The sequence below is a fragment of the Pteropus vampyrus genome, unplaced genomic scaffold (genome assembly GCF_000151845.1).
Source record: "Pteropus vampyrus isolate Shadow unplaced genomic scaffold, Pvam_2.0 Scaffold186, whole genome shotgun sequence".
Classification (NCBI taxonomy): domain Eukaryota; kingdom Metazoa; phylum Chordata; class Mammalia; order Chiroptera; family Pteropodidae; genus Pteropus; species Pteropus vampyrus.
Genome location: NW_011888967.1, coordinates 2,448,488 through 2,470,737, shown reverse-complemented (window position 1 = coordinate 2,470,737; position 22,250 = coordinate 2,448,488). Strand labels below are relative to the sequence as shown.

The 22,250-nt window shown below is 35.5% G+C and overlaps 1 protein-coding gene across 9 annotated transcripts in view; it reads right to left on the bottom strand.

Annotated features, from left to right (window-relative positions):
• The window catches only part of TRPM3 (transient receptor potential cation channel subfamily M member 3), a 512,305-nt gene that overhangs the window by 224,542 nt on the left and 265,513 nt on the right, over positions 1–22,250 (bottom strand). For 8 of the 9 annotated variants that reach the window (XM_011371276.2, XM_011371290.2, XM_023537349.1 and 5 more), the window contains 3 exons: positions 21,163–21,376; positions 18,087–18,211; positions 4,779–4,950 (listed from right to left, as the gene is read on the bottom strand). In XM_011371276.2, coding sequence (XP_011369578.1) covers positions 4,779–4,950; positions 18,087–18,211; positions 21,163–21,376 — 511 coding nt within the window. Of the gene's footprint in view, positions 1–4,778; positions 4,951–7,106; positions 7,231–18,086; positions 18,212–21,162; positions 21,377–22,250 lie in introns of those variants that run through there. The other variant, XM_023537351.1, reaches the window with a different exon arrangement.

Genomic DNA, 22,250 nt, shown 5'->3' with positions numbered 1-22,250 from the left:
CTCTAAAGGTGACTATGAGGCATCTTTGTTGTGTCTTTTCCTTACCCTGAGTGTTCTTGATTTCTCCCTTCAAAATATACCTTAAGATCAATATTGTATCATTCCACTTACATAAGATACCTAGAATAGGCAAATTCATAAAGACAGAAAGTAGAACAGTGGTTACCAGGGGCTGGGGGAGAAGGGGAATGGCGTCTTATTGTTTAATGGGTATAGAGTTTCAGTTTGGCAAGAAGAAAAAGTTCTGGAGACGAATATTGGTATTGGTTGCACAACAATGTGAATGTGCTTAATGCCAACAAATCATACACTTAAAATGGTTAAAATGGTAAATTTTGTGTTATGAATATTTTGCCACATTAAAAAAAGCCCAGTTACTATATATATATATAGTATAATTCAACCTTTTTACTACCTCTGTTGCTGCCATCCTAATTCAGATCACTGTCATCTCTTACCTGTATTATTGCTATTGCCTCCTAAAATATCTCCCTGCTTTTAATCTTGCCCTCTACCTCAGTCTGGTTTCTACACACGACATCAAAGTGAGGTTTTAAACTGTAAGGGAGATCCTATAACTTACCAGATCAAAACTCTGTTTGAATAAAATCATACTCTTTACAAAGGTCTTCTTGCTCTTCATTGAACACCTGGGGCCATTGTCCTCGCTTTCTCTCTCCCCAGAATGCTCTTTCTACAGCTGGCTCTTTGACTTCATTGAAGTCTCTGCTTACATATCACCTCCTCTTAGAGGCCATTCCTGACCACCTACTCTATACTATTCTCGCAGCACACACGCACACATGTGCACATACATATACCTTCTTCTGCTTTATTTTTCTTAATAGAGCTTTTTACTGTCAGACAACAAATATTCACTCATCTGGTTATTTACTTATCACTCTGTTTGCCCTTCTTGTCTGAAGCTCAATGAATTGCCTACTGCTGCTTTTCTAGGCCTTAACCATGACTGGTACATAAATTCAAGAAATATTTGTTTATTAAAGGCACAATTAGAATTTGAGGCTTTGTATGTTAAATTCGAAGTTTAGAAAATCGCAGATGGAAGAGTGTTCCAAAGCAGGCAAGTGCTCACATCTGAAAAGATTCTTTTTTAAAAATAAAGCCCTTCAGTAATCAATGACGATGCTTCAGAACAGACTGTTGACAGTAGGAGTGAGTGGAGAGAGAGCAGAGATGAGATAATGAACACCAGAGTACTATTAAAAATGTAAGACACTGTGCTGGTAATATGGTATTATGAATAATTGGCATGTTGATGAGAAAGGGTTTAAAGGTCTCCTGAGCAAGATTCACTTAATATTTAAGAAAAATATTGTTCAGAAGATTTATCATTTATGTAAGAAAATAGACTTGTTGAAAGATTATGACATGCAAGTCATCCCTAAGTGATGGGGAGGAATGGCACTTTAATAAAGAAAATCCTGAGGGTATTCAGGTATCTCCAGGATCATCCTGTATAACAGGCAGTGAATAGTATTTCTGTGGTATGGTAGCATAGTATATTATGGCATAGTGTCTAATTTTCAGAAGACTAAATTGAGGCCTCCTCAAACTGAGTTTCATTGGTGTAGTTTAGAATTCCTAAACTTTTGAAGAAGGAAAAGCAACAGCAAATGGGGTTTTTAGAATGGACTTATAGAATAAAAATTTATTTTTAATAGGAAGAACTATATTACTGATAATTATGATATAAAGAAAAAAATAGTATTCAGATCAGAAAGTAGAACTGCTGTTCTAAAATATGAACTAGAGATTGCACTAAAGGTTTGTATTCTTTGTTCTGCTATTTGCTGTTGTAACCAGGTGAACTTTCCCTCTTTTTTCTCAGTCCTGTTCTGGAGGCTTCTGTATTCCTAGCGGGCACTTGGCTGCTAACTGAATGGCGATCTCAAGGCTCTGCACTACCTCTGTTAGCCCAGTCACTTCTTAATTACGCTCTGAGGACCTTGCTGCTTCCTCCCTGCTTTGTGAGCCGAATACAGTAATGAGGGAAGTAGACCTGACTCATGAGTCCCTCACTTGGAAGGTGACTTACCATCTCAGTTTGCCTGAGACCAAGGGGAGTGGGGTGGGGACATGGGCTTTTCAGTGTTAAATCTGAGAAAGTCCCAGGCAAATTGGAATGAGTTGGTAACTCCCCTCCCCCTCCTCCCGCTCCCCACTACAGGGGCTAACTCAAGGCTTCATTCACTACAGCTCATGGGCAAATTTCTGACCTTGAGTCTTTTAACTTCCTGTGATCTAAGGAATCTCCGCTGGGCATCTTTAACCCCGCTCTTCCCTTTTAATTATACTCACTGAATGAGAGCCTGTGGGTTTCTATTAAGCTTCAAACAAGAGTCCCCAAGCAAGGAGAAAAATTATGTTTATAAATTATGATTACAATGACCATATGGCTCCCCCTGCCCCTACCCTGTTCCAGCTACTGTCACTTAAGCCACTCTGGGGGCTCAGCCCAACCCCAGATTCTAGGCCTAATCCTGTTTGTGGACTTGGAGCATTTCAGGAGCCTCAAGCCAAGTTCTCTGACTTTACGTCTCAGCTTGGTACCTGGGTCCATGCTTCTCCCCTACTTTGTATCCAAGACCCTTGCTTAGATTCCTACCCGTCAATGTACCTGTGCACCACTACCTGCCTTGATAATCTTACAAGGGTTCAGTGTCTACGCAAATGGCATGAGGTTCCATGTATATGGGATCCTGGCTCCTCCAGCATCCTTGATGTCCTGACCATCTGCCTTGGCCCACTCTTCAACTCCATACTACTGGGCTCTGTTTTTCACTGAGGTGGGTGACTGTCCATGAACCTCTCTGGACCTGTAGGGCTATCCACACATAAAGTCACTCCTCATAGCACATAATTTACAAAAGGGTGCCCCTTCCAGGATGGCCAATTAGAATAAAGCATCTTTTCCTCATGCAGCCTAAGGCACAGGGCTTGGCTAATAGAATCCTAGCTATGCCTGGCTAATAGAATCCTGGCTATGTTTTAACTCTCGCTGGTGCCTCCTTAGCTGGGTTTATAACTTACACAATCATACCTAGTTCTTCTTTAAACACTACTGACTGACTGTCTCAGCTGCCACTGGGGCCTGGAATAATGACATGCTTGGCTTGTCTAGACAGATTTTTGTCTCTTTACTGAGCACTGAACTTGACATGAATTTGCTCCTTGTCTACCCTGTTCCCATCTCCTTCAGCTTTCAGATCACTACTATTTAGGATATCATTCTTAACCTGACGGTGTTAAAAAAAAGTAATGCTACAATCTATAAAAACCTAAGTAGATAATGCTAATTGCATAACATTTACACATTCTATCAAATATTATACTAAAATTCAATTTTAGTATAACAAAACCTATCACCTGTTGGTTATAGTGATTTGTTACAATTGATTAATGCTGGTCTCTGGATAGATTTTCTACTCTTTTTCTCCAAAAGATGTTTACCTCGGGATAATACTGTGGTTTCTCTTTCCAAAGACAGTTGAAGTTTCTTAGATAGAAGATAGAATTTTTAGATAGAATTCTGACTTCAGGCCTATTCCAAAATTTATCATTCCAGACTTTCCTGTGAAAAAGATGAAGGTATGAAACTTGACTGCCTAGCTAGCAGTAGTTCCTGAAAGTAAAACCAGAAAAGGGAAGATAGAGAAAAGAAGTTGTGGTCAGACAGGTCGAAAATCCCAGTTCTGGGAGGAAGGTGGCTGTAGCAAGGGAACCCCACCTGGGGTAGGCGCAGAGAAAAGACTAGAGAAGAGAAAAGTCATTTGGACAAGTTGATCACATTACACTGAACTTTTGATAATGTAGCTAGCCAAAGAGTATCCTTTTCTTATTTAGAATTTCAGGCTTTGAAAGTTCAATCAATTAAATCCAAGTTTCACTGATGGGACACACAATTACCACAAAGTCTGAGCCTGCCATAAAGCCTCACATGTTACTTTGTGAAAATAAATTGAATTTTGTTTTGTAAGGAGGGATGGTAGATTATTTTTATAGCTCTATCACATTTAACTGCAAGGTATGTTGTGATCTGGGGAATGCTGCTGTTTTTACAATGTCACCTTTCACAGTTAAAACAAATGCGTACACAATAAATATAGCACAGAACATAGAAATAATTAAGAGGTAATTTTAGTGTAACCATCAGATATGTATTATGTAGTACAAATATATCTAAATACATACAAATCAAGAGACACTGAATCAATACATACATTAAGTTGAAAAAGAATGAAAGTTTCATCAAAATGGTTACACATGATACTTTAGAGATTGTCAGTTCCCTTGTAAGGCCTTCGCACAGTCAGATCTGTATATCTGTGCTAAGATCAAAGCTTTATTTCCCTCCCCCCCTTTTTTTTTAGCTACCAAAAATAGCTTAATAAATAGAAACAATTTCTCTAGGGTGTCTTTCCTCCTTAGAGTACTGTGTAAAGTATGTAGGAAAAAGTCTGGAGAGAAAAGCTTATCTGCATTCACAAACCCCAGTTGGGATTGAATTATTCATGCATGATAAATGTGATGGAATCCACTAATTAATTATGTGATCATGTCTTATGCCTCCAATCGTCCTCCTCTAGACAACTTCCTCTAATTCCAAGCACTGGCCCAGTAGAAAAAAATGATCCATGTTCAAAGTTTGCTCGAGTTTTTATGATATTGCTGCATTGCTGCATGATATACTTAAAGTTATTCACTTTTAACACGCTTCCTAGGAGGCGTGACAGTGGGGAAAGTAGCTTACTTACTTGTATTTATCTTCTGGAGTGAAATATGCTTTTCCAGCTGTCTCCTAAGTTTCACCTCTGCTCCATATTTTCCAGTGGTCCCGTTGTCAGCCAGAATGAAGTGGGAATGCATGCTGTTGAGAACAGTGAGCTTGCTCATGGGATTAGACATGGTCTGATATGGCCGGACAACCTGCAGGATTTCAAAAGGAAGAGGCAGAAGTGAGAGAAAGAAAGCAAAATATAAGAAGGAGAACCAAGACAGAGAGCAAAGAGAGAGAGAAGGAAAATCGATTCTTTGGTATAGTGAAAGTATAGTGTACTTCCTTTTCCTAATACTGCTTTGGGTTGAAGCAAGATTTATGGTAAATATTCTCTTCAAAGCAAGATTATGCTTAAAGGATTATGTATTTATTTATTTGCTGAATTCATACAGAAACTAGTTTGTGCTTTCATTGTACTCAAAAACTGGCATGTGAACGACAGCCTCATTTTGAAGTTGATCTTTTCTTTGCTGATGAACTAGAAATAATTTTAAAACTTAATTACTTTGTTTGTTTCTTTCTCTTCTCCATCATGTCCATACTCTAATAGGTATAGCAGTGCAGTCATGATTTTGGACAATGGTGGGAAATGGAGGGTGATCTTTTCTGTCAAGCCCGTTCAGTAATCTGAAATCCTGTTATGTAAAATTAATACTGTTTTTATTAGATAACTTATTTAAGTGGAAATATGCAATGTAAAATAGCTGCCTCATGAGGCAGGTATGAATCAGGCTCAAAGTGATCATCACTGTCTTATTATTATTTTTTGTTGTTCTTTTCATTGCAATTTCATGGTGAATTATGCTATCTAAAACAGAACGATTCTTAGTGTGGTCTCTCAGATTTTTGATATAAAAAGAAAAGCAAAACCTTTCGTGAGCTAGTTCCTTGATATACATTATCTATAATCCTCGTAATGGTCCTGCAAAATAGATGATGTTACATTTATTTCATGGATAAAGAAACAGGTAAAGTAGATTTTTCCAAGCGTTCAATACACACAACACCAGAATTCATTCCCAGGCCTGCCTGATTCCAAAATTAATGTTTATTTCCTATTCCCATACTGCTCGGACACAATAGAAACAAGATGAGGTGTTGAAAGTCTACTCCGAAAATATTTAAATAGAAATCTCACTCAAGACTATCAAAAGGGAACATTCAACAAGTTCATTGTCATACACTCCTAGTACAATCATCCCTGTACTGGATCACTGAAATTGGAAGGACAGAAATAAACGCCTCTTGTGCCTCTGTGTGGTGTGCACATTGACTCTAAATGGGAAATGCTCTTGTTCATTTTCAGTACGTAATAACTCACCATAAGAAGCTATAGTAAGATTGAGTAGTTTGTTAAAGGAATCATGAAGTAATTTAGTAAGGACACTCTTCAATAGTAAAGATCTCATCAAAGTCATTTTTTTAGAACTTAATGCTGATGTCGATACCTCACATTTCTATGTCTGGCAAACAGAATCTCCATACATAGTGAATGAATGAATAAGACAACTCGAGACAGACATGCTTTTGTTCAAAACTGGAAAAAAAAACCCTCTTTTCCTGAATTGTTCAGGAACCGATCTAATCTAAATTTAAAATGTATAATTCTGAGTTTTTGAAATATCTTTCACTCCTTTTAATATATGTCCTGTTAATGTAGCATTAATGTAATATTAATTCATAGCTTCATTTTATTTGGCTCCCACTGATAAAGGAAGCCCATCACTTTTTTTGATTATTGTTTCCAGTAATCACACAGAGCAGTATCCAATTATTCCTTTGTCTACATTAGTGAATGAGAGTTCCCCAAAATACAGAGACAGTGGTTGGCTAACTCCATCCTGAGTTCTTTATCACTGAAAGAGTAGGTTGCTGGTGGTTGAAATTTCCATTTTGTTGTTACTTATTTTTGATCATAAAACATTCATTCTACAATAGAGTAGAAGTTAATAAATATTAATGCTTTGTTGAAAGAGGCTTAGCAGAAAGTCCTTCTATTCTTAAATTGCCTCCGCATTGTGCTTTTGGACAAAAGAAAATGCTTTAGTTACTGTTCTTTCTTTTCTAATAGCAGGCTCCATGCCAAGGAGGAGGAAGACCCAAAGCAATTCTGTGAGCAGCAGGCGACAGTGGATTTTCTAGAGGTTAAACTTTGTGTGACAGTAAACCCAGACATTTGTTCTAACTGAAACATAAGGACATATTTTCTAATTCTTGGGAACCTAATTAAAGAGCATCAGTGAAAGTGACATTTTCAAATAAAGAAAGGCGTGGAAATGATTCTGAGCCAAGCTAGTGTACTCACCACAATCTGAGAATAAAAGAACATAATTAAATCATCAGGCTATATTCTATATAACTGTTTCCTCCACCACAGGATTCTAAGGACATTGATTCTTCAGTCTCTTCTGAGTTTTGACCTTCTTTTCCTGTGAAACAGGGCACACCAGTTCTTTGGGAATATTGTACATTTGAAACAGTTGTATAAGAAAGTCAAGTTTAACGTATCACTCATGAATTTTAATTTCTTCATCTCACTGCTCCCCATTTCTTTTGATCTTATGTGAAGGTAAATTAAAAGTGATCATATTTTGGCAGAAATTTTGTCTGCTGAATAACAGAGGATATAAATCTGAAAATAATTAAATGTACTGATTTTCTAGTTATTATTGGAAGAAGATATGTTGACTCCTGGAACAATTCTGAACATATGAGCCACGGAAATCTGTTTCAATCCCAGTTCTGGCAATCACTGTGTGAATCTGAGTCTCATATTTGTAATCTGCAAAAGGGAAATTATAAAACTACTTACTTTAGTGGAAATTATATGTGCAAAGTACCTGACACCATGGCTGGCTCCAAGGGGCACTCTATAAATGTGAATTCCTTCTCAAGCTCTGCTTTATTTTACAAACTGTAAAATGGCAAACTAGTGGTCAAAATGAAACTATGAGACAAATCACAGACCTTTGTTTTACACAGAGATTTAAATCGAACAATGTAAATAAAGAAAAAAATAGCAATTAGTTGGTAAAAATGCAAAGTGTCTTTTATCTGCTGTATCTTCTTAGGCCATTTAAGAGGGTGATGCTCTGGAACTATTTGTTGATTAACTACAAAGTAGGAAATAATTTTCCAAATACTTCGGTGGAATGCATTGTGGTCTAATTGTCTACAAAATCCACTTGATATTCTCATTACAAACATTCCAGAAGTCTGGTTTTGAGTTAACAATTTGCATATCTACAAAAGATTTACTGATTATCCTGTTATATTTTTCAAATTGAAAAAATAATGCCTTTGTATAACACAAATACAAATTAATTTTTCTCTTTGACTAAATTTTGAAGGTAATGCACACATTTTCATCATTAAGAGCTGATAAAAAGAGGACTTTGTGTGCACACACACACATGCATAAAGACAATTTTGACATGTTCATGGCTTGTAGGTATATGAGATTACTCGACTGTATTTCTCAGTCAGTGTTTCTTGAGAGAGTCCAGCCCTAATGACCTGCAGCATCTATCGTTTGTAATGGATCATTTTCTCTCCTAAGAATAAAGGATGGGACTTCCAGGTTATATACCATTCTTGAGAGCATTGAGAAGGGAATCACTCAAATAATTTTTTGTGTTTTGTAGTTCAGATGAGGAATCTGGAATGCGAAAGGCATTGTCTGAATGGCCTACATATCAAGTGGTCTTTCATGATTGGTAAATACAGTGGTATCTAGACCCAGAAGAGAAATTTACTTAGGAATGGGTTTTAGATACTTAGTACTCTCCAGGTATTATGGACTAGAATACTTCTAAGTAATGACATTTTGCCTTTCTTTTTTTTTGTCCCTCAAGGGTAGATGAGAGAATTCTTCATTCATTAATCCATTGGATACTACTTCATACTGGCTGATTGGTAAAGTCTGGTTTCAAGGCCTTTGTTTACCTTGATTCTAAAACAAAGAGGCAATGAAGTGGAAACTGTTAAATGAAGGTCCTTTGTATGAGGCATTTGTAGGGTCATTATCATGCTAGGATGCTAGGAAGGAATTGATCCAGAGACACTGTGGAAAAACCAAACATCTTTCATATGCTGGTGCCAGAGTGCTGGATTTATTTTCCCTGGATGGGATTATATCAGTCATTTGGGAGCTGATCTAAGATGCTTCCTTTAGTTTTTCTAGCAAAAATCATGAATGTTCTGGTCTCACTCAAGAGTACATAGTGTGAAGTCAGGAGATTGGGGTTCTGGTTCTAGGTCCAATAATTACTAATTTGTGACATTGAAAAAGTCTTTGAATTTATTCATTCATTTGCTTACTCACTGAATAAAAATGTCTTGGACAAAATGAACGTGATAAATTCTGTCAAGCTGGCTCGAGGTGGCATATAATCTCACATCTAGGTGATATCTCGCAAAAAATGTTCAAAATATATTTATTGAAAGAAACTTTTTGGATGGTAGCTTTTTCCATCTATAAAGTAGAGAACTTGACTGTAATTTCCAAAAGCTTTCTACCTCTAAAATTGAGTCTGGACAGTCTGAATTGAGGAATATATTTGCTTTTCCCAAGTTAGTGCACAACAATGTCCTTCCATATGTGTTGACTACAAAAAAAAAATAAGTAGTTTGCTCATGTCCTGGAGTCTCTTCCATTTTGTGGTTCTTTCTACAATGCGAGGGCAATCTGATCATCTGTGATGTCTTTTCTGAACAGAATTGAATTGAGCTAAATCAGGTTTGAGTCATCAATCACACTGCACTCCCAGACCTTATTACCCCTTGAGGTATGTTTCAGCATGCCCCAGCCAAATGGAAGGTTAGGGATGTGTTTCTACAGAGTCATTCTTTCCCTCCCAATGGCACTATGATTCTAATTTAGGCAAGAAGAAAATTAGCATTCATTGACTATTTACTGTATGCCAGGCACTGAAGTAGACACTTTTGCACGAATTAATATATTTCATGCTTATTTTATAGGTGAAACTATAGAGGCTCAGAGAATTATCTTGGCCACATTTGCCCCACTAACATTTTTTCTTCTAAATCCCATGTAGATATTAAATTCCTTTATAGGCCAAGATACATTTAGAAGGAAGACAGAGGACCCAGCCTGATTTTAAGTTTACAAAGGATATTATGATTTTGCTGCTGGACATTTTTGCCAGTGGCTTAGCTGAGCATTAAAGTCTTTCTAATAGCTGATCAGATTATTTCCAGAAGTGTTCTCTAGAATTGTGTAATATACAGAGGTCAGGAAAGGCACCAGCAGGCTGCAAAATGAGGTTTGTACTTTGGAGAGAGAGAAACAAAGGAGTGGTAAGGTTTCTTAGCGTCAGCATGCATTTCTGGGAGAGAAGAGGGGATACCGCTGAGAGGTGGGAAGCAATCTCTGTGTCTGAGATAAAGGAATATGGGAATTGAGAGAATGAAATGGGGGAAAAAAAGAAAGAAAGGCAGTATGTGCCCTCATAATCATAGAGGCTTGTACTAGTGGGGATACTGGCTTATTATTTCCTATTCAGGCAGCTCAGCTGTAAGTCTAGTTATAAAGCAGGGTCACATTGAGACCCAGATACCTCCTCTCAGCTCGGCAATCCAAACAAGAAAGCAGCAAACCCAGAGATCCCTCTCCAAAGAGGGCCTACATACTTTAGTTGTGTGACTCCCACTAAAATCCAATTACATCCTTCTGTAGCACTTTGAAGAGGTGTCCCTCATCTTGTGGGCTGCAGAGTTGCGCCATCCTCATTTCTACCAGAATAGGCTCACCTACCTTTGTCTTGTCCTGAGGGGAATCATGCGCTATTCAGACATAAGGTCTACTGGCAGTGAGAAAAGGTCCTTGAGTTCTGAAAGGTGTTATGTGTTCAGAAGTCACCATGTATCAGTGGGGTGATTTTATATGTTCAAATCTTTTGAAAATCTTCCCTTAGTCTGGGCTGGATTCAGTGACTCACTTCTAAGAAATAGAATAAAACAGAAGTGATAGTATGTGACTTCCAAAACCAGGTCATAAAATAATTCCTCTTAGCTCTCTCCTGGATCACTTATGCTGGGGGAAGTCACCTGCTATGTTGATAAAGAAGGCTTTTGGAAAGGTCTACATGGCGAGGAACTCTTAACCAACAGCCATGTGAGTGAGCAATCTTATTAGTGGACACTGTAGCCCCATCCTATCCTTCAGATGATGCAGCCCCGACTGATATCTTTCTGTGACCTTAAGAGAGATCTCAAGCCATACCAACTCAGATAAGCCACTCATAAATTCCTGATCCACAGAAACTGAGACAAATAATGTTGTTATTAAGCCATTAAGTTTTGGAGTAATTCATTACAAAATGATAGATAACTGATACAACAGTGTATTATTACGTTCTTTGAGGCTTCTATTCTGGATTAGCTGATGTATCATAATTTCATGACCTCTAACTCTCTTCTCCTGGGTCCTCTGTGCTGCCTGGCATACCTTTCCTGGGCTCTAAACAGTTCTGGTTTCTATTCTCCATTAGGGCTTCGACTATCATCCTCCACTCCCCTCACACATGTAACCCAACACCATCCTTCCTCACTTAGCAGATGATCTGACTCCTGTGCCTACACACTTGCCAGTCAGGTAACCCTAATCAGGTTGCTTACCCTCTACGTCTCAATGTCTTCATATGTAAATGGAAATTGATAATGATTATAATCACCATATTGGAATGTTGTAAAGATTAAGTGAAATATAAAACTCATAGAACGATGCACATATGAACTAAAATAAGTGGATAGCTGTTATTATTATGGAGATATAGTATTGCATAATAAGCAAGGATATGGTCTTGGCTGCTGGATGGCCTAGGTTTAAATCCCAGCTACATGCATTATTAGTCATGAAATATTGGCGAGTTACTTAACCTCTTTGTGGTTAGATTTACCATCAGTAAAATGGGGAGAAGGATAGTGATACTGAAAACGACAACTTCTTAGTGCCATTGTGAGAGTGAAATGACTATCTGTTTAAAAGTGCTTAGATGGGCGCCGATACTTACTAAGCAAGCTCTACAGAAGTGCTGATATTATTATTGTTGATATTATTATCATTTCAGTGGTAAATAATAGACCTCCAGGCTAAAACTTCAATATCCTGTCACCAATCTTTTGCATACATATTCTTTCTTCTTCTCTTTCAGTTACAAAGTTATAGATGGTTAATCTCCCCTTTAGCTCTGGACTCTTTCACCTCAGGGCCACTCTGGGACTTATTTCATCAATTATCTCCTCTCTAGCTCTGTTTGTACAATAAATATATAAACAAACTCAAGTCTCTCTCATCTTGATGAAAAGACTCACTCAACTTATGGCTCCCTTTGGCTACTCGTATCTCTTCTTCTTGTCACAGCCAAACCTATACATATAGTTCCTTTTTTGCTCTCTCTACTTCTTTTTCCTCAGTTCATTTAAATGGGAGCGTGCCCCTTCACCATTCTCTGAAACAGCATGGACCAGTGATGCCAATGACGTCTGTTCTGATAAAGTGGACAAACATTTCCAAGTCCTTACCTTCCTTATCCACTCTACTGGTGTTGCCCTTTACTTCATCCTTTTGAATCACACTTTTCCCTTGGCTTCCATAATACTCTCTGGCTTTGTTCCTACCTTGAAGCCCTTCTTCTGGTTTCTTTTGCTGTTTTTCCTCTACTAAGCCATAAAATTTTGGAAGAACATTAGGATCCAGGTGTAGGTTCCCCTTTTTCTCACTCCACACACTGTCCCTTGGTGATCCCAGCCACCATAATGGCTTTAATTGTCATCTATATGCAGATGCCTTCTGAATCTAGATGTGTAGACAGATCTTGCTCCTGAGCCTCTGCCTCATAGACTCACTGGCCTGATGGACATTTTCACATAGATATCTCACAGCAATTTTGAAATCAATAAGTCCATATCCAAACTTAACTCTGTCTTCACCGAAATGGCATTCCCCACGTAAGTGAATGTAGCCTAGAACCTGAGTGTGGTCCAGGTTCAGCTAGCATTGGATCCTGTAGAACCATAACAGACTTGGGCGGGTCTTCTTGACTATGAATTTTCCTCTCACATCTCCTGGATACATCTTATCTAACTTTGTCATGGAAGTCCAATAAACTCCATACAAGGACCAGTACTGGTAAGTTTTCTGAGCTTACAGTATGAAGCCTTAGAAATATACATACTTAGTTGATAACTATACCAGAAGTATCAATTTCTTGTTATGAAAGTTGATTTTTATTGGCTTGAAATACAAGGATGATGTTAAAGAACATTTTTCACTTAAATATAAGAACTCTTAAAGATTATAAAATTCTGAAAATAAATCTATAATTTAGGGAAGTAGAATATAGCTTTGAATAACAAGATAATTTGATAACTACATAAGATGATATGTTGGAAATCGACTCAAACACAATTTTCATCCTCAAGTTAAAATGAAAAATGCTATTTCTTGTGAATTTTTAATTTGGCATGTATGTTGTTAATCTAGGTTTAGTAAAAATAATGCCTTTAGAAATTATTCAATTACTTGAAACAATTTTGGTAAGATTGTTTTCTAAAGAAATCTAAAATAAGTCATATAAAAAGTTAAAATTCATTGGAAGTTTGTTCTTGACTTTGTACTGGTGACACTTTTATAATCATCTATCCAGGCTGATGTTTTCCAGGGACAAAGCAAAGGACTCCGGTCACTCTCATGGAGTCTATTTTTTGAGTTCAATTTAAAGGCGTAAGATATTTGCTACTTCTCAACTAACAATGAGAACATAATGTCATTAAATATTTTCTTATTTTAACTGGCATACTATCAGTTAAGAGTATGAGCTTCAGAGAGTAGCTCTTAATTCTAATCCTTATTTAGTTGCCTTATTATAAAAAGGGATAATACATACCTCATAAGGCTAATATATGGCATCACAGAGAGCATTCTCAAATAAAAGCTCAATAAATTATAATTACTATTATTATGATTATGCTCTATCTTTTATGAAAATAGGCAGAACAAGTGCTCTTATAATCTACTTAGAGCTGAAGAAATAAAATCTTACAGAGTTTAAGTGATATGTCAATGCTTCATGTTCATGCAAAGTATTATATCAGTGGTTATTAAGAAACAAAGAAAAGAAACAATTCAACCCCTATTTTTGAGGAGTTTTTAATTAAGTTGGAGAAGAAGATAGTTCTGAGAGAATTACAGTCAGGGATATAACATTACAGGTGAATGAAGTCAGAAAAAACGTCTTGGTGAAGTGAGTCTTGAGGTCAGCCTGAAGTATAGAATTATGGGTTGTTAAAGAAGAAAGGGGAAGTGAGAATAATATGGAGAAACCACAGAGGTGGGGTTAACTTAATACCTGAACAATAACATTTTCATGTCAAATGTCAAGACAAAAATTATTACTATCTCAGTACTGATGGCATTATTCCTCACTAAAGTCTGTTGTATTGATTTATTTATTGAGAAAAGAAGGGTTTGGTTAAACAAAATAAAAGATACTTAAATTTAAAGAATCAAGGCTAGTTCTATCACTCAGTTGGGTAGTCGCACATTTTTCAAAGGGTTTAGAGAAAGGCTTGTTCTCATTCTACACTTTGCTCCCCAACCCAACACACAGAACTTTAAACACCTACCTCCACCTTGAGTTGCTAAGTAATAGATTTATATTCCGATGTTTGGGTTAAAAAAATGTCCTCACTATAGTCATTACAGTGATGATCAAGCTTGGGAATATATTTAGAGATGAAGTTGTGGTCAATTTGTGAACTAGATAAGGTTTATTACAGTATTTTCTCCATAATGTTCATTTTCCTTGTAGCTTGAATTTCATCATGCCCAATCCAGCTTCATTAATATTTTTGAATACCTATTACATGTGAGGCTTTGTTTTGAACTCTGAGAATCCAAAAATACATGCCTTGTATCTTTAAAGTCTAACTTAATGTCTAGCTAAGAGATAAGACTTGAAGGGATGAAAATGCTTTAGAATATCTAGAGGCAAACTCAGGGCAAGTCAAACTTTATTCTTCATGTTTAGGATAGTTCTGCCTTTATAGTACAATTCTAAAAGGATAGTCATATTCTAAGATGAATAGCAACTAGCAAGTGCTGTGTCGACTACTTTTATCAATAAAATAACTCCAGTAGTACTTGAGTGTTCAGCTTCTAAAAATGCTCATTCGAGAGCTAGCTCTTCAGAAATAAAATAATCTATATTTTCAATCAGTTTGAAAATAAATCCACCATAATAAAGTAAGAAATGAAGCCTTTCACTTTCTTTATATTTTTATTTATTTCAAGTAAATTTCCTAGATTTTCCTTGACATTTATTTTGTGCCACTTCCACGTTACTGTGGAACACAGACATAGAATTGACCCAAACACAACTATTCTATTTTTTCAAATAATTGCATTTTGGTAGAATTCTGAAGTGGTAAAGACTTTTAACATTAAGTTTTTTTCCTTGCTACCTGATGTCTGATGCAAAGAGATTTATTTTTTTGATGTTAATTGCATGTGAGTTTGATTATATAAACTGAAAGAAAAAAGATAGAAGGCAATAAATTAAACTAGCTATGAAAACTGTTATAACTGCTTAAGAAGTTTACCAGATAACACTTCTATTTTCATGATTTTTCAGGGGATTTTCACCAGTGACCACCAACATTTTATTCAAATACTACTTGGTTATGATAACCTAGCATCATATTACTTTTTAATGATCAGATCTGAATAGTAAACACATAAAAATTTCCCTTAAGCTATGTCATAAATCCTGTGCACCAAATATTTTTGCTCCAAATAATTTATAAGTTGAAAAACAAATTCTATTATCATACAAGAGCCCGGGAAAGTCTATGTATATTTCAATTCACCAATTTGTGGAAAAAGTATATTAACATGATTGAGATTCAATTGATCTTTGTCAAAGATTTACTAAAAAACTAAAATCCTACTGTTTTTCCTGTACTCTACAACCTGAAAATTTCATTTCCTTTTCATCATGGTCTCTCTGCAGGTTCACTTGGATCTTAGTGAGCTATAACTTGCTTTTATTAGACCCCTGATAGCAAGGACAATGAATGTGTACATTTTACTGTATATACAAGTGGCCTTTTCTGCCCTCTGGCTTGGGACCAAGACCATTTTTCATTGGAAAGTCAGACAATGAAACTAAGTACTACTGGCAGAAGCCTACATAAGTTCATATTGGCACACAACTGGGAAGAAATATGGGGAGAAAGAAAAAGAGAGGAAAAAAGAGGAGCATGAGAGGAGGTGAAATCAAAGAAAAAATGCTGGAATTAGAGGAAAATGAATTAGGGGTGATTCTTTCAGCAAGACATATAAATGTAATATAAGTATTATTTTTCTGCAATCATATAGAATTTACACGGTGATCAAACAAAATGATACGAAAAGGTAGTTACCAGCATTCTTTGCAAATGTTTAGGCAACAGATAATTATTTTGTTACTCTCTTTCGAATAAAGAAATAAGCAGCTTCCATTTATTTATAGTTCATCTGAATAAGAAAGTTCATAATGTTTCCCCACAAGACTGAATAATAATGACTTAGGTTTACAATGGAGACCCTGAAGCTATGAGCATTTAAAATGACTTCTGAATCATCACAGCATTCTAAATAATTAATTCATTCGTTAATAAAATGAACTAATTAATACTTTTGGTATAAGGGGCATTTTAGCATATTCTAATTCTTTAAGAAATATATTTGTTCTAGGTCACGATCAACATACACTTAAAAGCCAACTTGGAATCTAAGGCAAGTATTAACCCAAGCATACTCCATCAAAGACTAATCCCAGTCTGAAAAATCAGCTATGTTACTTTTCCAGCTAGTTCTGACTACATAATACTTTGGGAATTGCTGCTTGAGATATTCTACTTGTGTGTGATATAAAACAGCCAGCGAATTTCAGTAAAGAGCATATAACACCGATAAAACTAATATTTCATTCTTTACTCTGCATATTCTAGATAAATTAGTGTGTCTGCATGTAATTTGGTAGCATTGATATGGACACTTCTTATCACTTTAAATAAAGAACCTGAAGGATTTAAAGAGTATTTGTTTACTACTTGTATTTCATGATATTTGATGTTTTTATTCAAAGTATTTTGCATTGAATTTGAAAAAGTTGCATATATTGTGTTGCATTGAAATAAGTTAGTTTCACTGTACTGCAACACAATAGGATAAGCAGTTTAAGACCAGTTAATTCTCAACCTCTTTGATTTTTTTTCTCTTTTGTTTTTTGTCTCAGACACATCTCAGGGTACTTGGAAAAACTACTTAGCACATTTGGTATACTCTATGGCGGGCCTGGTTTGGGAAGGCAGGACTGTTGATCTGATGAAAGAAGCAATGAAAAATAATTGCTAAAATTATTGGGGAAAAATACATGAATAAAGTATGGCAATCTGTATACAAAGTTTAACTACAATTCCTATCAATGGAATTTTGAAAAGTGTTATAGGGGAAAAAGTCTAGTGGGTAGTAAGAGAGAAAAACCCTCTAAGGGAGGTTGAGAATGACCTGTTTGAAGTTTCAAAAAAGAGAAGAGACCCGTGGAAGGAATAGAAATAAGATAATGACTCAGAAAAAATAAGACCAAGTTCTCATTGACAAAATTGTTGTGTGATTGGTCAGTACGTGACTCTGGCCATTGGAATAGTAAGAAGAGGTTTAGCACCCAGCTAAGTTTGCTCAAGGGCTTCTGAGTGGTTCCAGAGTGGGGAATAAAGAACCCAACTTGCCTACTCCTCACCTAAGTATTTAGAGAAAGAAAGGTCAATCAGGGAAATCACAAGCTTGAATGAAAAAGATATCCTTCTATAGTGTCCCTGACTTAGGTGATGGGTCAGGAATAAAGAAGCTGGACACCTGGAGTGAGGAGAGTCTTCGTTTAATGTATCAGCCAATGAATTAATGTTGTTAATTAATCTTAATGTAACCTTGCCAAGAGCACTGGCAAGATTTGATGAGTAGGAAAAACCACTGTTTGATTTAAACCAAGAGAGCAGTTAAGTCTTATTTAAGAACTTTCTTGATCATAAGAAGTGACATAGAGTTTTCATAGATAGATTTCAGAAAATTATAGTCTCCCAATAAATTATTACTAATACATTTCATTTTGGGAGGTAGGGACTAAATGAATATTATAATACACATATTTTAAATTTTATTTTACTATTTTAATATTGCCTCTATGAGAAGTCACATACATGAGCAGCTCTCAGGACTTACATCTCTTCCAATCAGGTCTTCCTGGTTTTCCACAATTCCCCAGGGGGCGATACCTATGGTACATATCTTCCCTCGAGACTTAGAAGCATGGTCCTTCAAGGCGTCTCCAACATGACGAATAACACCTAAGAGGAAAAAGAGAAATATTACCCCTGCCTTTTAAAGCAATTGTTTTCCATTGTTCTAAAAGAAATTATGATAACTGTTTCTCCTAAGATTAAACGTATTAAATGCAAAATTTTGACACATTTCTACACAAACTGCATGTTTATGAGACTATAAACTCATGCTAGACATGTTTGCCAACCTTGTATATGAACTCCAGCAATGCATTTCTTATTCTATTTTATATGAAAAAAAAAATGCATCTAATGTCTATAAAAAATAAATACAATTCTTTAAACTTAGGAAATCTTTTTCTTGTAATATAAGCATAATGATGTGTTAGTATGACTAAGAACCAATTCCATGACTTTATCCTATAAAAAGCACCACATATAATTTGATATTAAATCTACACCACAGTCTGTGTAAGAGTTAGGATCACTCAAATAGAGTAGCAACAGCTCAGATTTTTCAACCTTAATTTCATCTTTCTATTTATAGATACATAATATGGAGAACTCACTTGTAAAAAAAATGTTGGCATATTCTGTGGAAAATTTATGTTAAAATATATAAATACACCTTTTTATCTTTATTATTCTAATTGTTTTCCTCTTCTGTCATGATGGCCTTCCCCATCACTATAGTTAAAAGTGAGAAAATTTAGTTTACAAGATGGTAGGGAATCCATGTCTTATGTTTTTATAAACCACTTAAAGAAGATGCAATTTCTAATTGTTTAACCTCCCTCTCGAATGATCATTTTTGTAGAAGATATAAAATATATCCTCTAAGAAAAAATGTTTTCATTTATCAAAATTCTACCCATTCCTCAAGAAAAAATTCACACTTAGTGCCATCTCCTATATGAAAGCTGAGTTGGATTTTATTTCTTCTAAGTTTGACATATTGAGCTCCTCAAGATTGCAGTCTGCATATCTTGAATGGCTCAATATGTCACCTAACATATTCAACTATGAATCATAACCACCTGTAAAGATGTCTCCTTTAATTGTAAAACACTTTAAAGAGAAGGTTAGAGGGTCAGTATCTCACTTATCTTCATGTGCTTTGGAGGCTAGCACAGAGTAAGGGCTCAGAAACTATGCACTGAAGTAACTAAGCACACAAAACACACCAAGCAATTTAATCATGGGACAGGACACAAATGTGTAAACAACTCAATTATGAACTATTCATAAGATCAAACAGAAAGAACCTTTAAAAAAATCAAATGACAAAACAGTGTAAATAGCCACTAATCCATGTTGAAATATTCTGGGAGTGTCGAGAGGAATATCAATTTCACTTACTAGCTTATCTATGGATCTTCGAAGTGAGAGTACCAGTTAAAAAAATACAAGAAGTAAAGCTGTGAATATTAATGTTAATTTTTTTCCTCATTTGTATGTAAAACTCCTTACAAGGTCAGTCCTAGATAAAACATTTAACTTCATGAACCTCTTACCTAACCTGAAAATGCCTCTATTAGAACATGACTATGGGCATTGCCTTGAACACTAAGCTAGAAGTAAGGCAGGGAAGAACTCTTTGATTTACAGTGTTTATGCTGTAAATTTTTCTTTTTATATTAAATGCATTTCATAAAAGAAGAAAAACAATAAACAATGTTCCAAGTTCACAGAAACAGAAGATTGGTAAGAATTTCTTTTGAACCTTTAGAAATTTTGAGTTGGTCTCTATATGAGGAACAGTTATGTTAGGAAAGCAAAAGATTGAATAATCGCAAACAAACGATGGCTCCTAAGCTGTGAGTGACAGTTGGAATCTAAAGCTTGAACAGTCATTGAGAGAAAATTGCTCTGTAGATGTCACATTACAACAAAATAAACAATAAAGAGCTGAATTTCAGCTGAGCTCAATTTCAGACTGAGTCAGGATTTCACATACAATGAAGAGCTTGGACAATCTGCAGAGTTCACTGCTGAAATTGTGACTACAGAGTGCATACTGATTGTTTACAAATTCTAGGTATCGAGGAGAATTCTGAGTGAAGGTTTCTCTCAAATATCATCTAAACTACAAACAAAAGAATGAACAATACTAAGATAACCTTTTATGAAAACTCATTGATCCAGGGTTATATTCAGAATGTCCCACTAACTCCAAGTGTGTCTACATATGCAGACTTTGAGCCTTGTTAACAAGTTTGAATTAACTCACTGAAGCATTAATTGTGCACTTCCAATTGGCACTTCAGACTGAGGCTAGGGAAATATGTCAAAACAACTTACAGGCATCTATTCCATTATCTGTTACACATTAATTCTGTAGGTAAGCACTTAAGTATAAGTGGGTTTGGAAGGATTGATTTGACAGCCTATCTGTATCACGATATAAAAATTTGTTTGGTAGGTAGAAAAAACTGTTTTGAATTCAGGGTGGAGTATGTCTTCTATTGATTGCAGAGCTGAATTAATAAAATATTTGAAATAATAAATAAATAATACTCCGGGCTCTGACATCACAATTTATGTACCAGATAAAAAGGGCATTTTATAAAAATTACAACTATTTTCATAAAACTTAAAATCTTAAAGAAAAGAGACAGCGCTTCTAATTTAAAATAAAAATTATTCTTTAAACAATTATTGGATGTTGATTTGGCAATCTGAGGTATTAAAAATATCCTATGAAATTCCATTAGTCACATTTAAAAATTCTATATAGTCAAGTATTAAATATTTCAACCTATTTCTTAAGTGTAAGTAATTCTTCTTGGTTACTTACACAGTACAGTTATTCAGGTAAAGGAGGAAGAGAGAATTAATAACAGTACAGTTATTCAGGTAAAGGAGGAAGAGAGAATTAATGAGAGGAGAGATCATCAGTGAGAATGGGCACACATGGGTTGGAGAAGGTTAAATGCATTTAAACTTAGGAGAAAACTATCTGAGTCCCAATGTTCTTACAGCCTTATGTTGTCTTTCTTGATCCTACTTTCAATTACCTGTGTTAACTCCTCCAGTGAATATCCATGCACCGGTTGTCATGGCTGCTTTGATAAGACCTTTCCCAAAGACTTGCTTGAGTTTTGGCTGGAGTTCGAAGTTCTGCAGGCCCCCATGGACAGAGATGAGGAGCTTGGGAAGCTCCAATTGCCATTCCTTGGTCATCAGATGCAGGAGGAGATCAGGTTTTGTATCGAAAGATACTCGCACATACTGGAAAGAGAATAACCATCGATTAGGGAGACAGGGCAGGGCTGGCTGGCACTGCTTACTTTAGTGATTGTAATATCATATATATAGTTACATATCACATTAAATGTCTCACATAATCTCAGATTTTTAAAATGGGGCAAATCATCTGCTTTACCAAATGAGCCTTCATTAGACAAAGGAAGTTCCCATTTTTGGTTTTCTTGAAATTGTAAATTACAAACTTATTTGATTTTTTTTTTATTTGATTTTTCTAAAATGCAGCATAAGCATTCTTTTTCCCAGAATGCAAACTTTGCTCAAAGGAAATCATGTTTATATTTTAACAACTTTAACATCTGTGTGACTGTTCAAATGTTTCTAGTTTTTTTAATATTAAGTAATTTCTTTATTAGCAACTGGACCTGGCTATAACTGCTTTTGTATTCCTATTATTTTGAGAGGTTTTGAAAAATTCTACAGTTCTACATAATATAATGAGAATTTTAGAATAAGGTAACAACTGATTATATTTATTTAAATCTATAACAACTGCATACCAAATGCTTTATCTTTTAAAGAAGACAAGTAGAAAAGTCATGTCAATTATTCTTGCATTATAGTTGAAAAAATTAAAGTATTATAGCAGATATCAAGGTGTTATCAGATGCAAATGGAAATAAAGTTACAAGTATATATAAATAAAATGTCATAAATACATATAATGATAAACATCTATATAATCATATACATAGATACTCATTTAGGTCTCAGTGTAACTGTGTAAAGATTTTCATCTCCAGCTGGAAACAATGGAAATACTAGGCAAATATGTCTGAAAGCCTTTTGTCATGCATTGCTGAGCTGGCATGAAAAGAGGAAACATTCAGATTCCTAA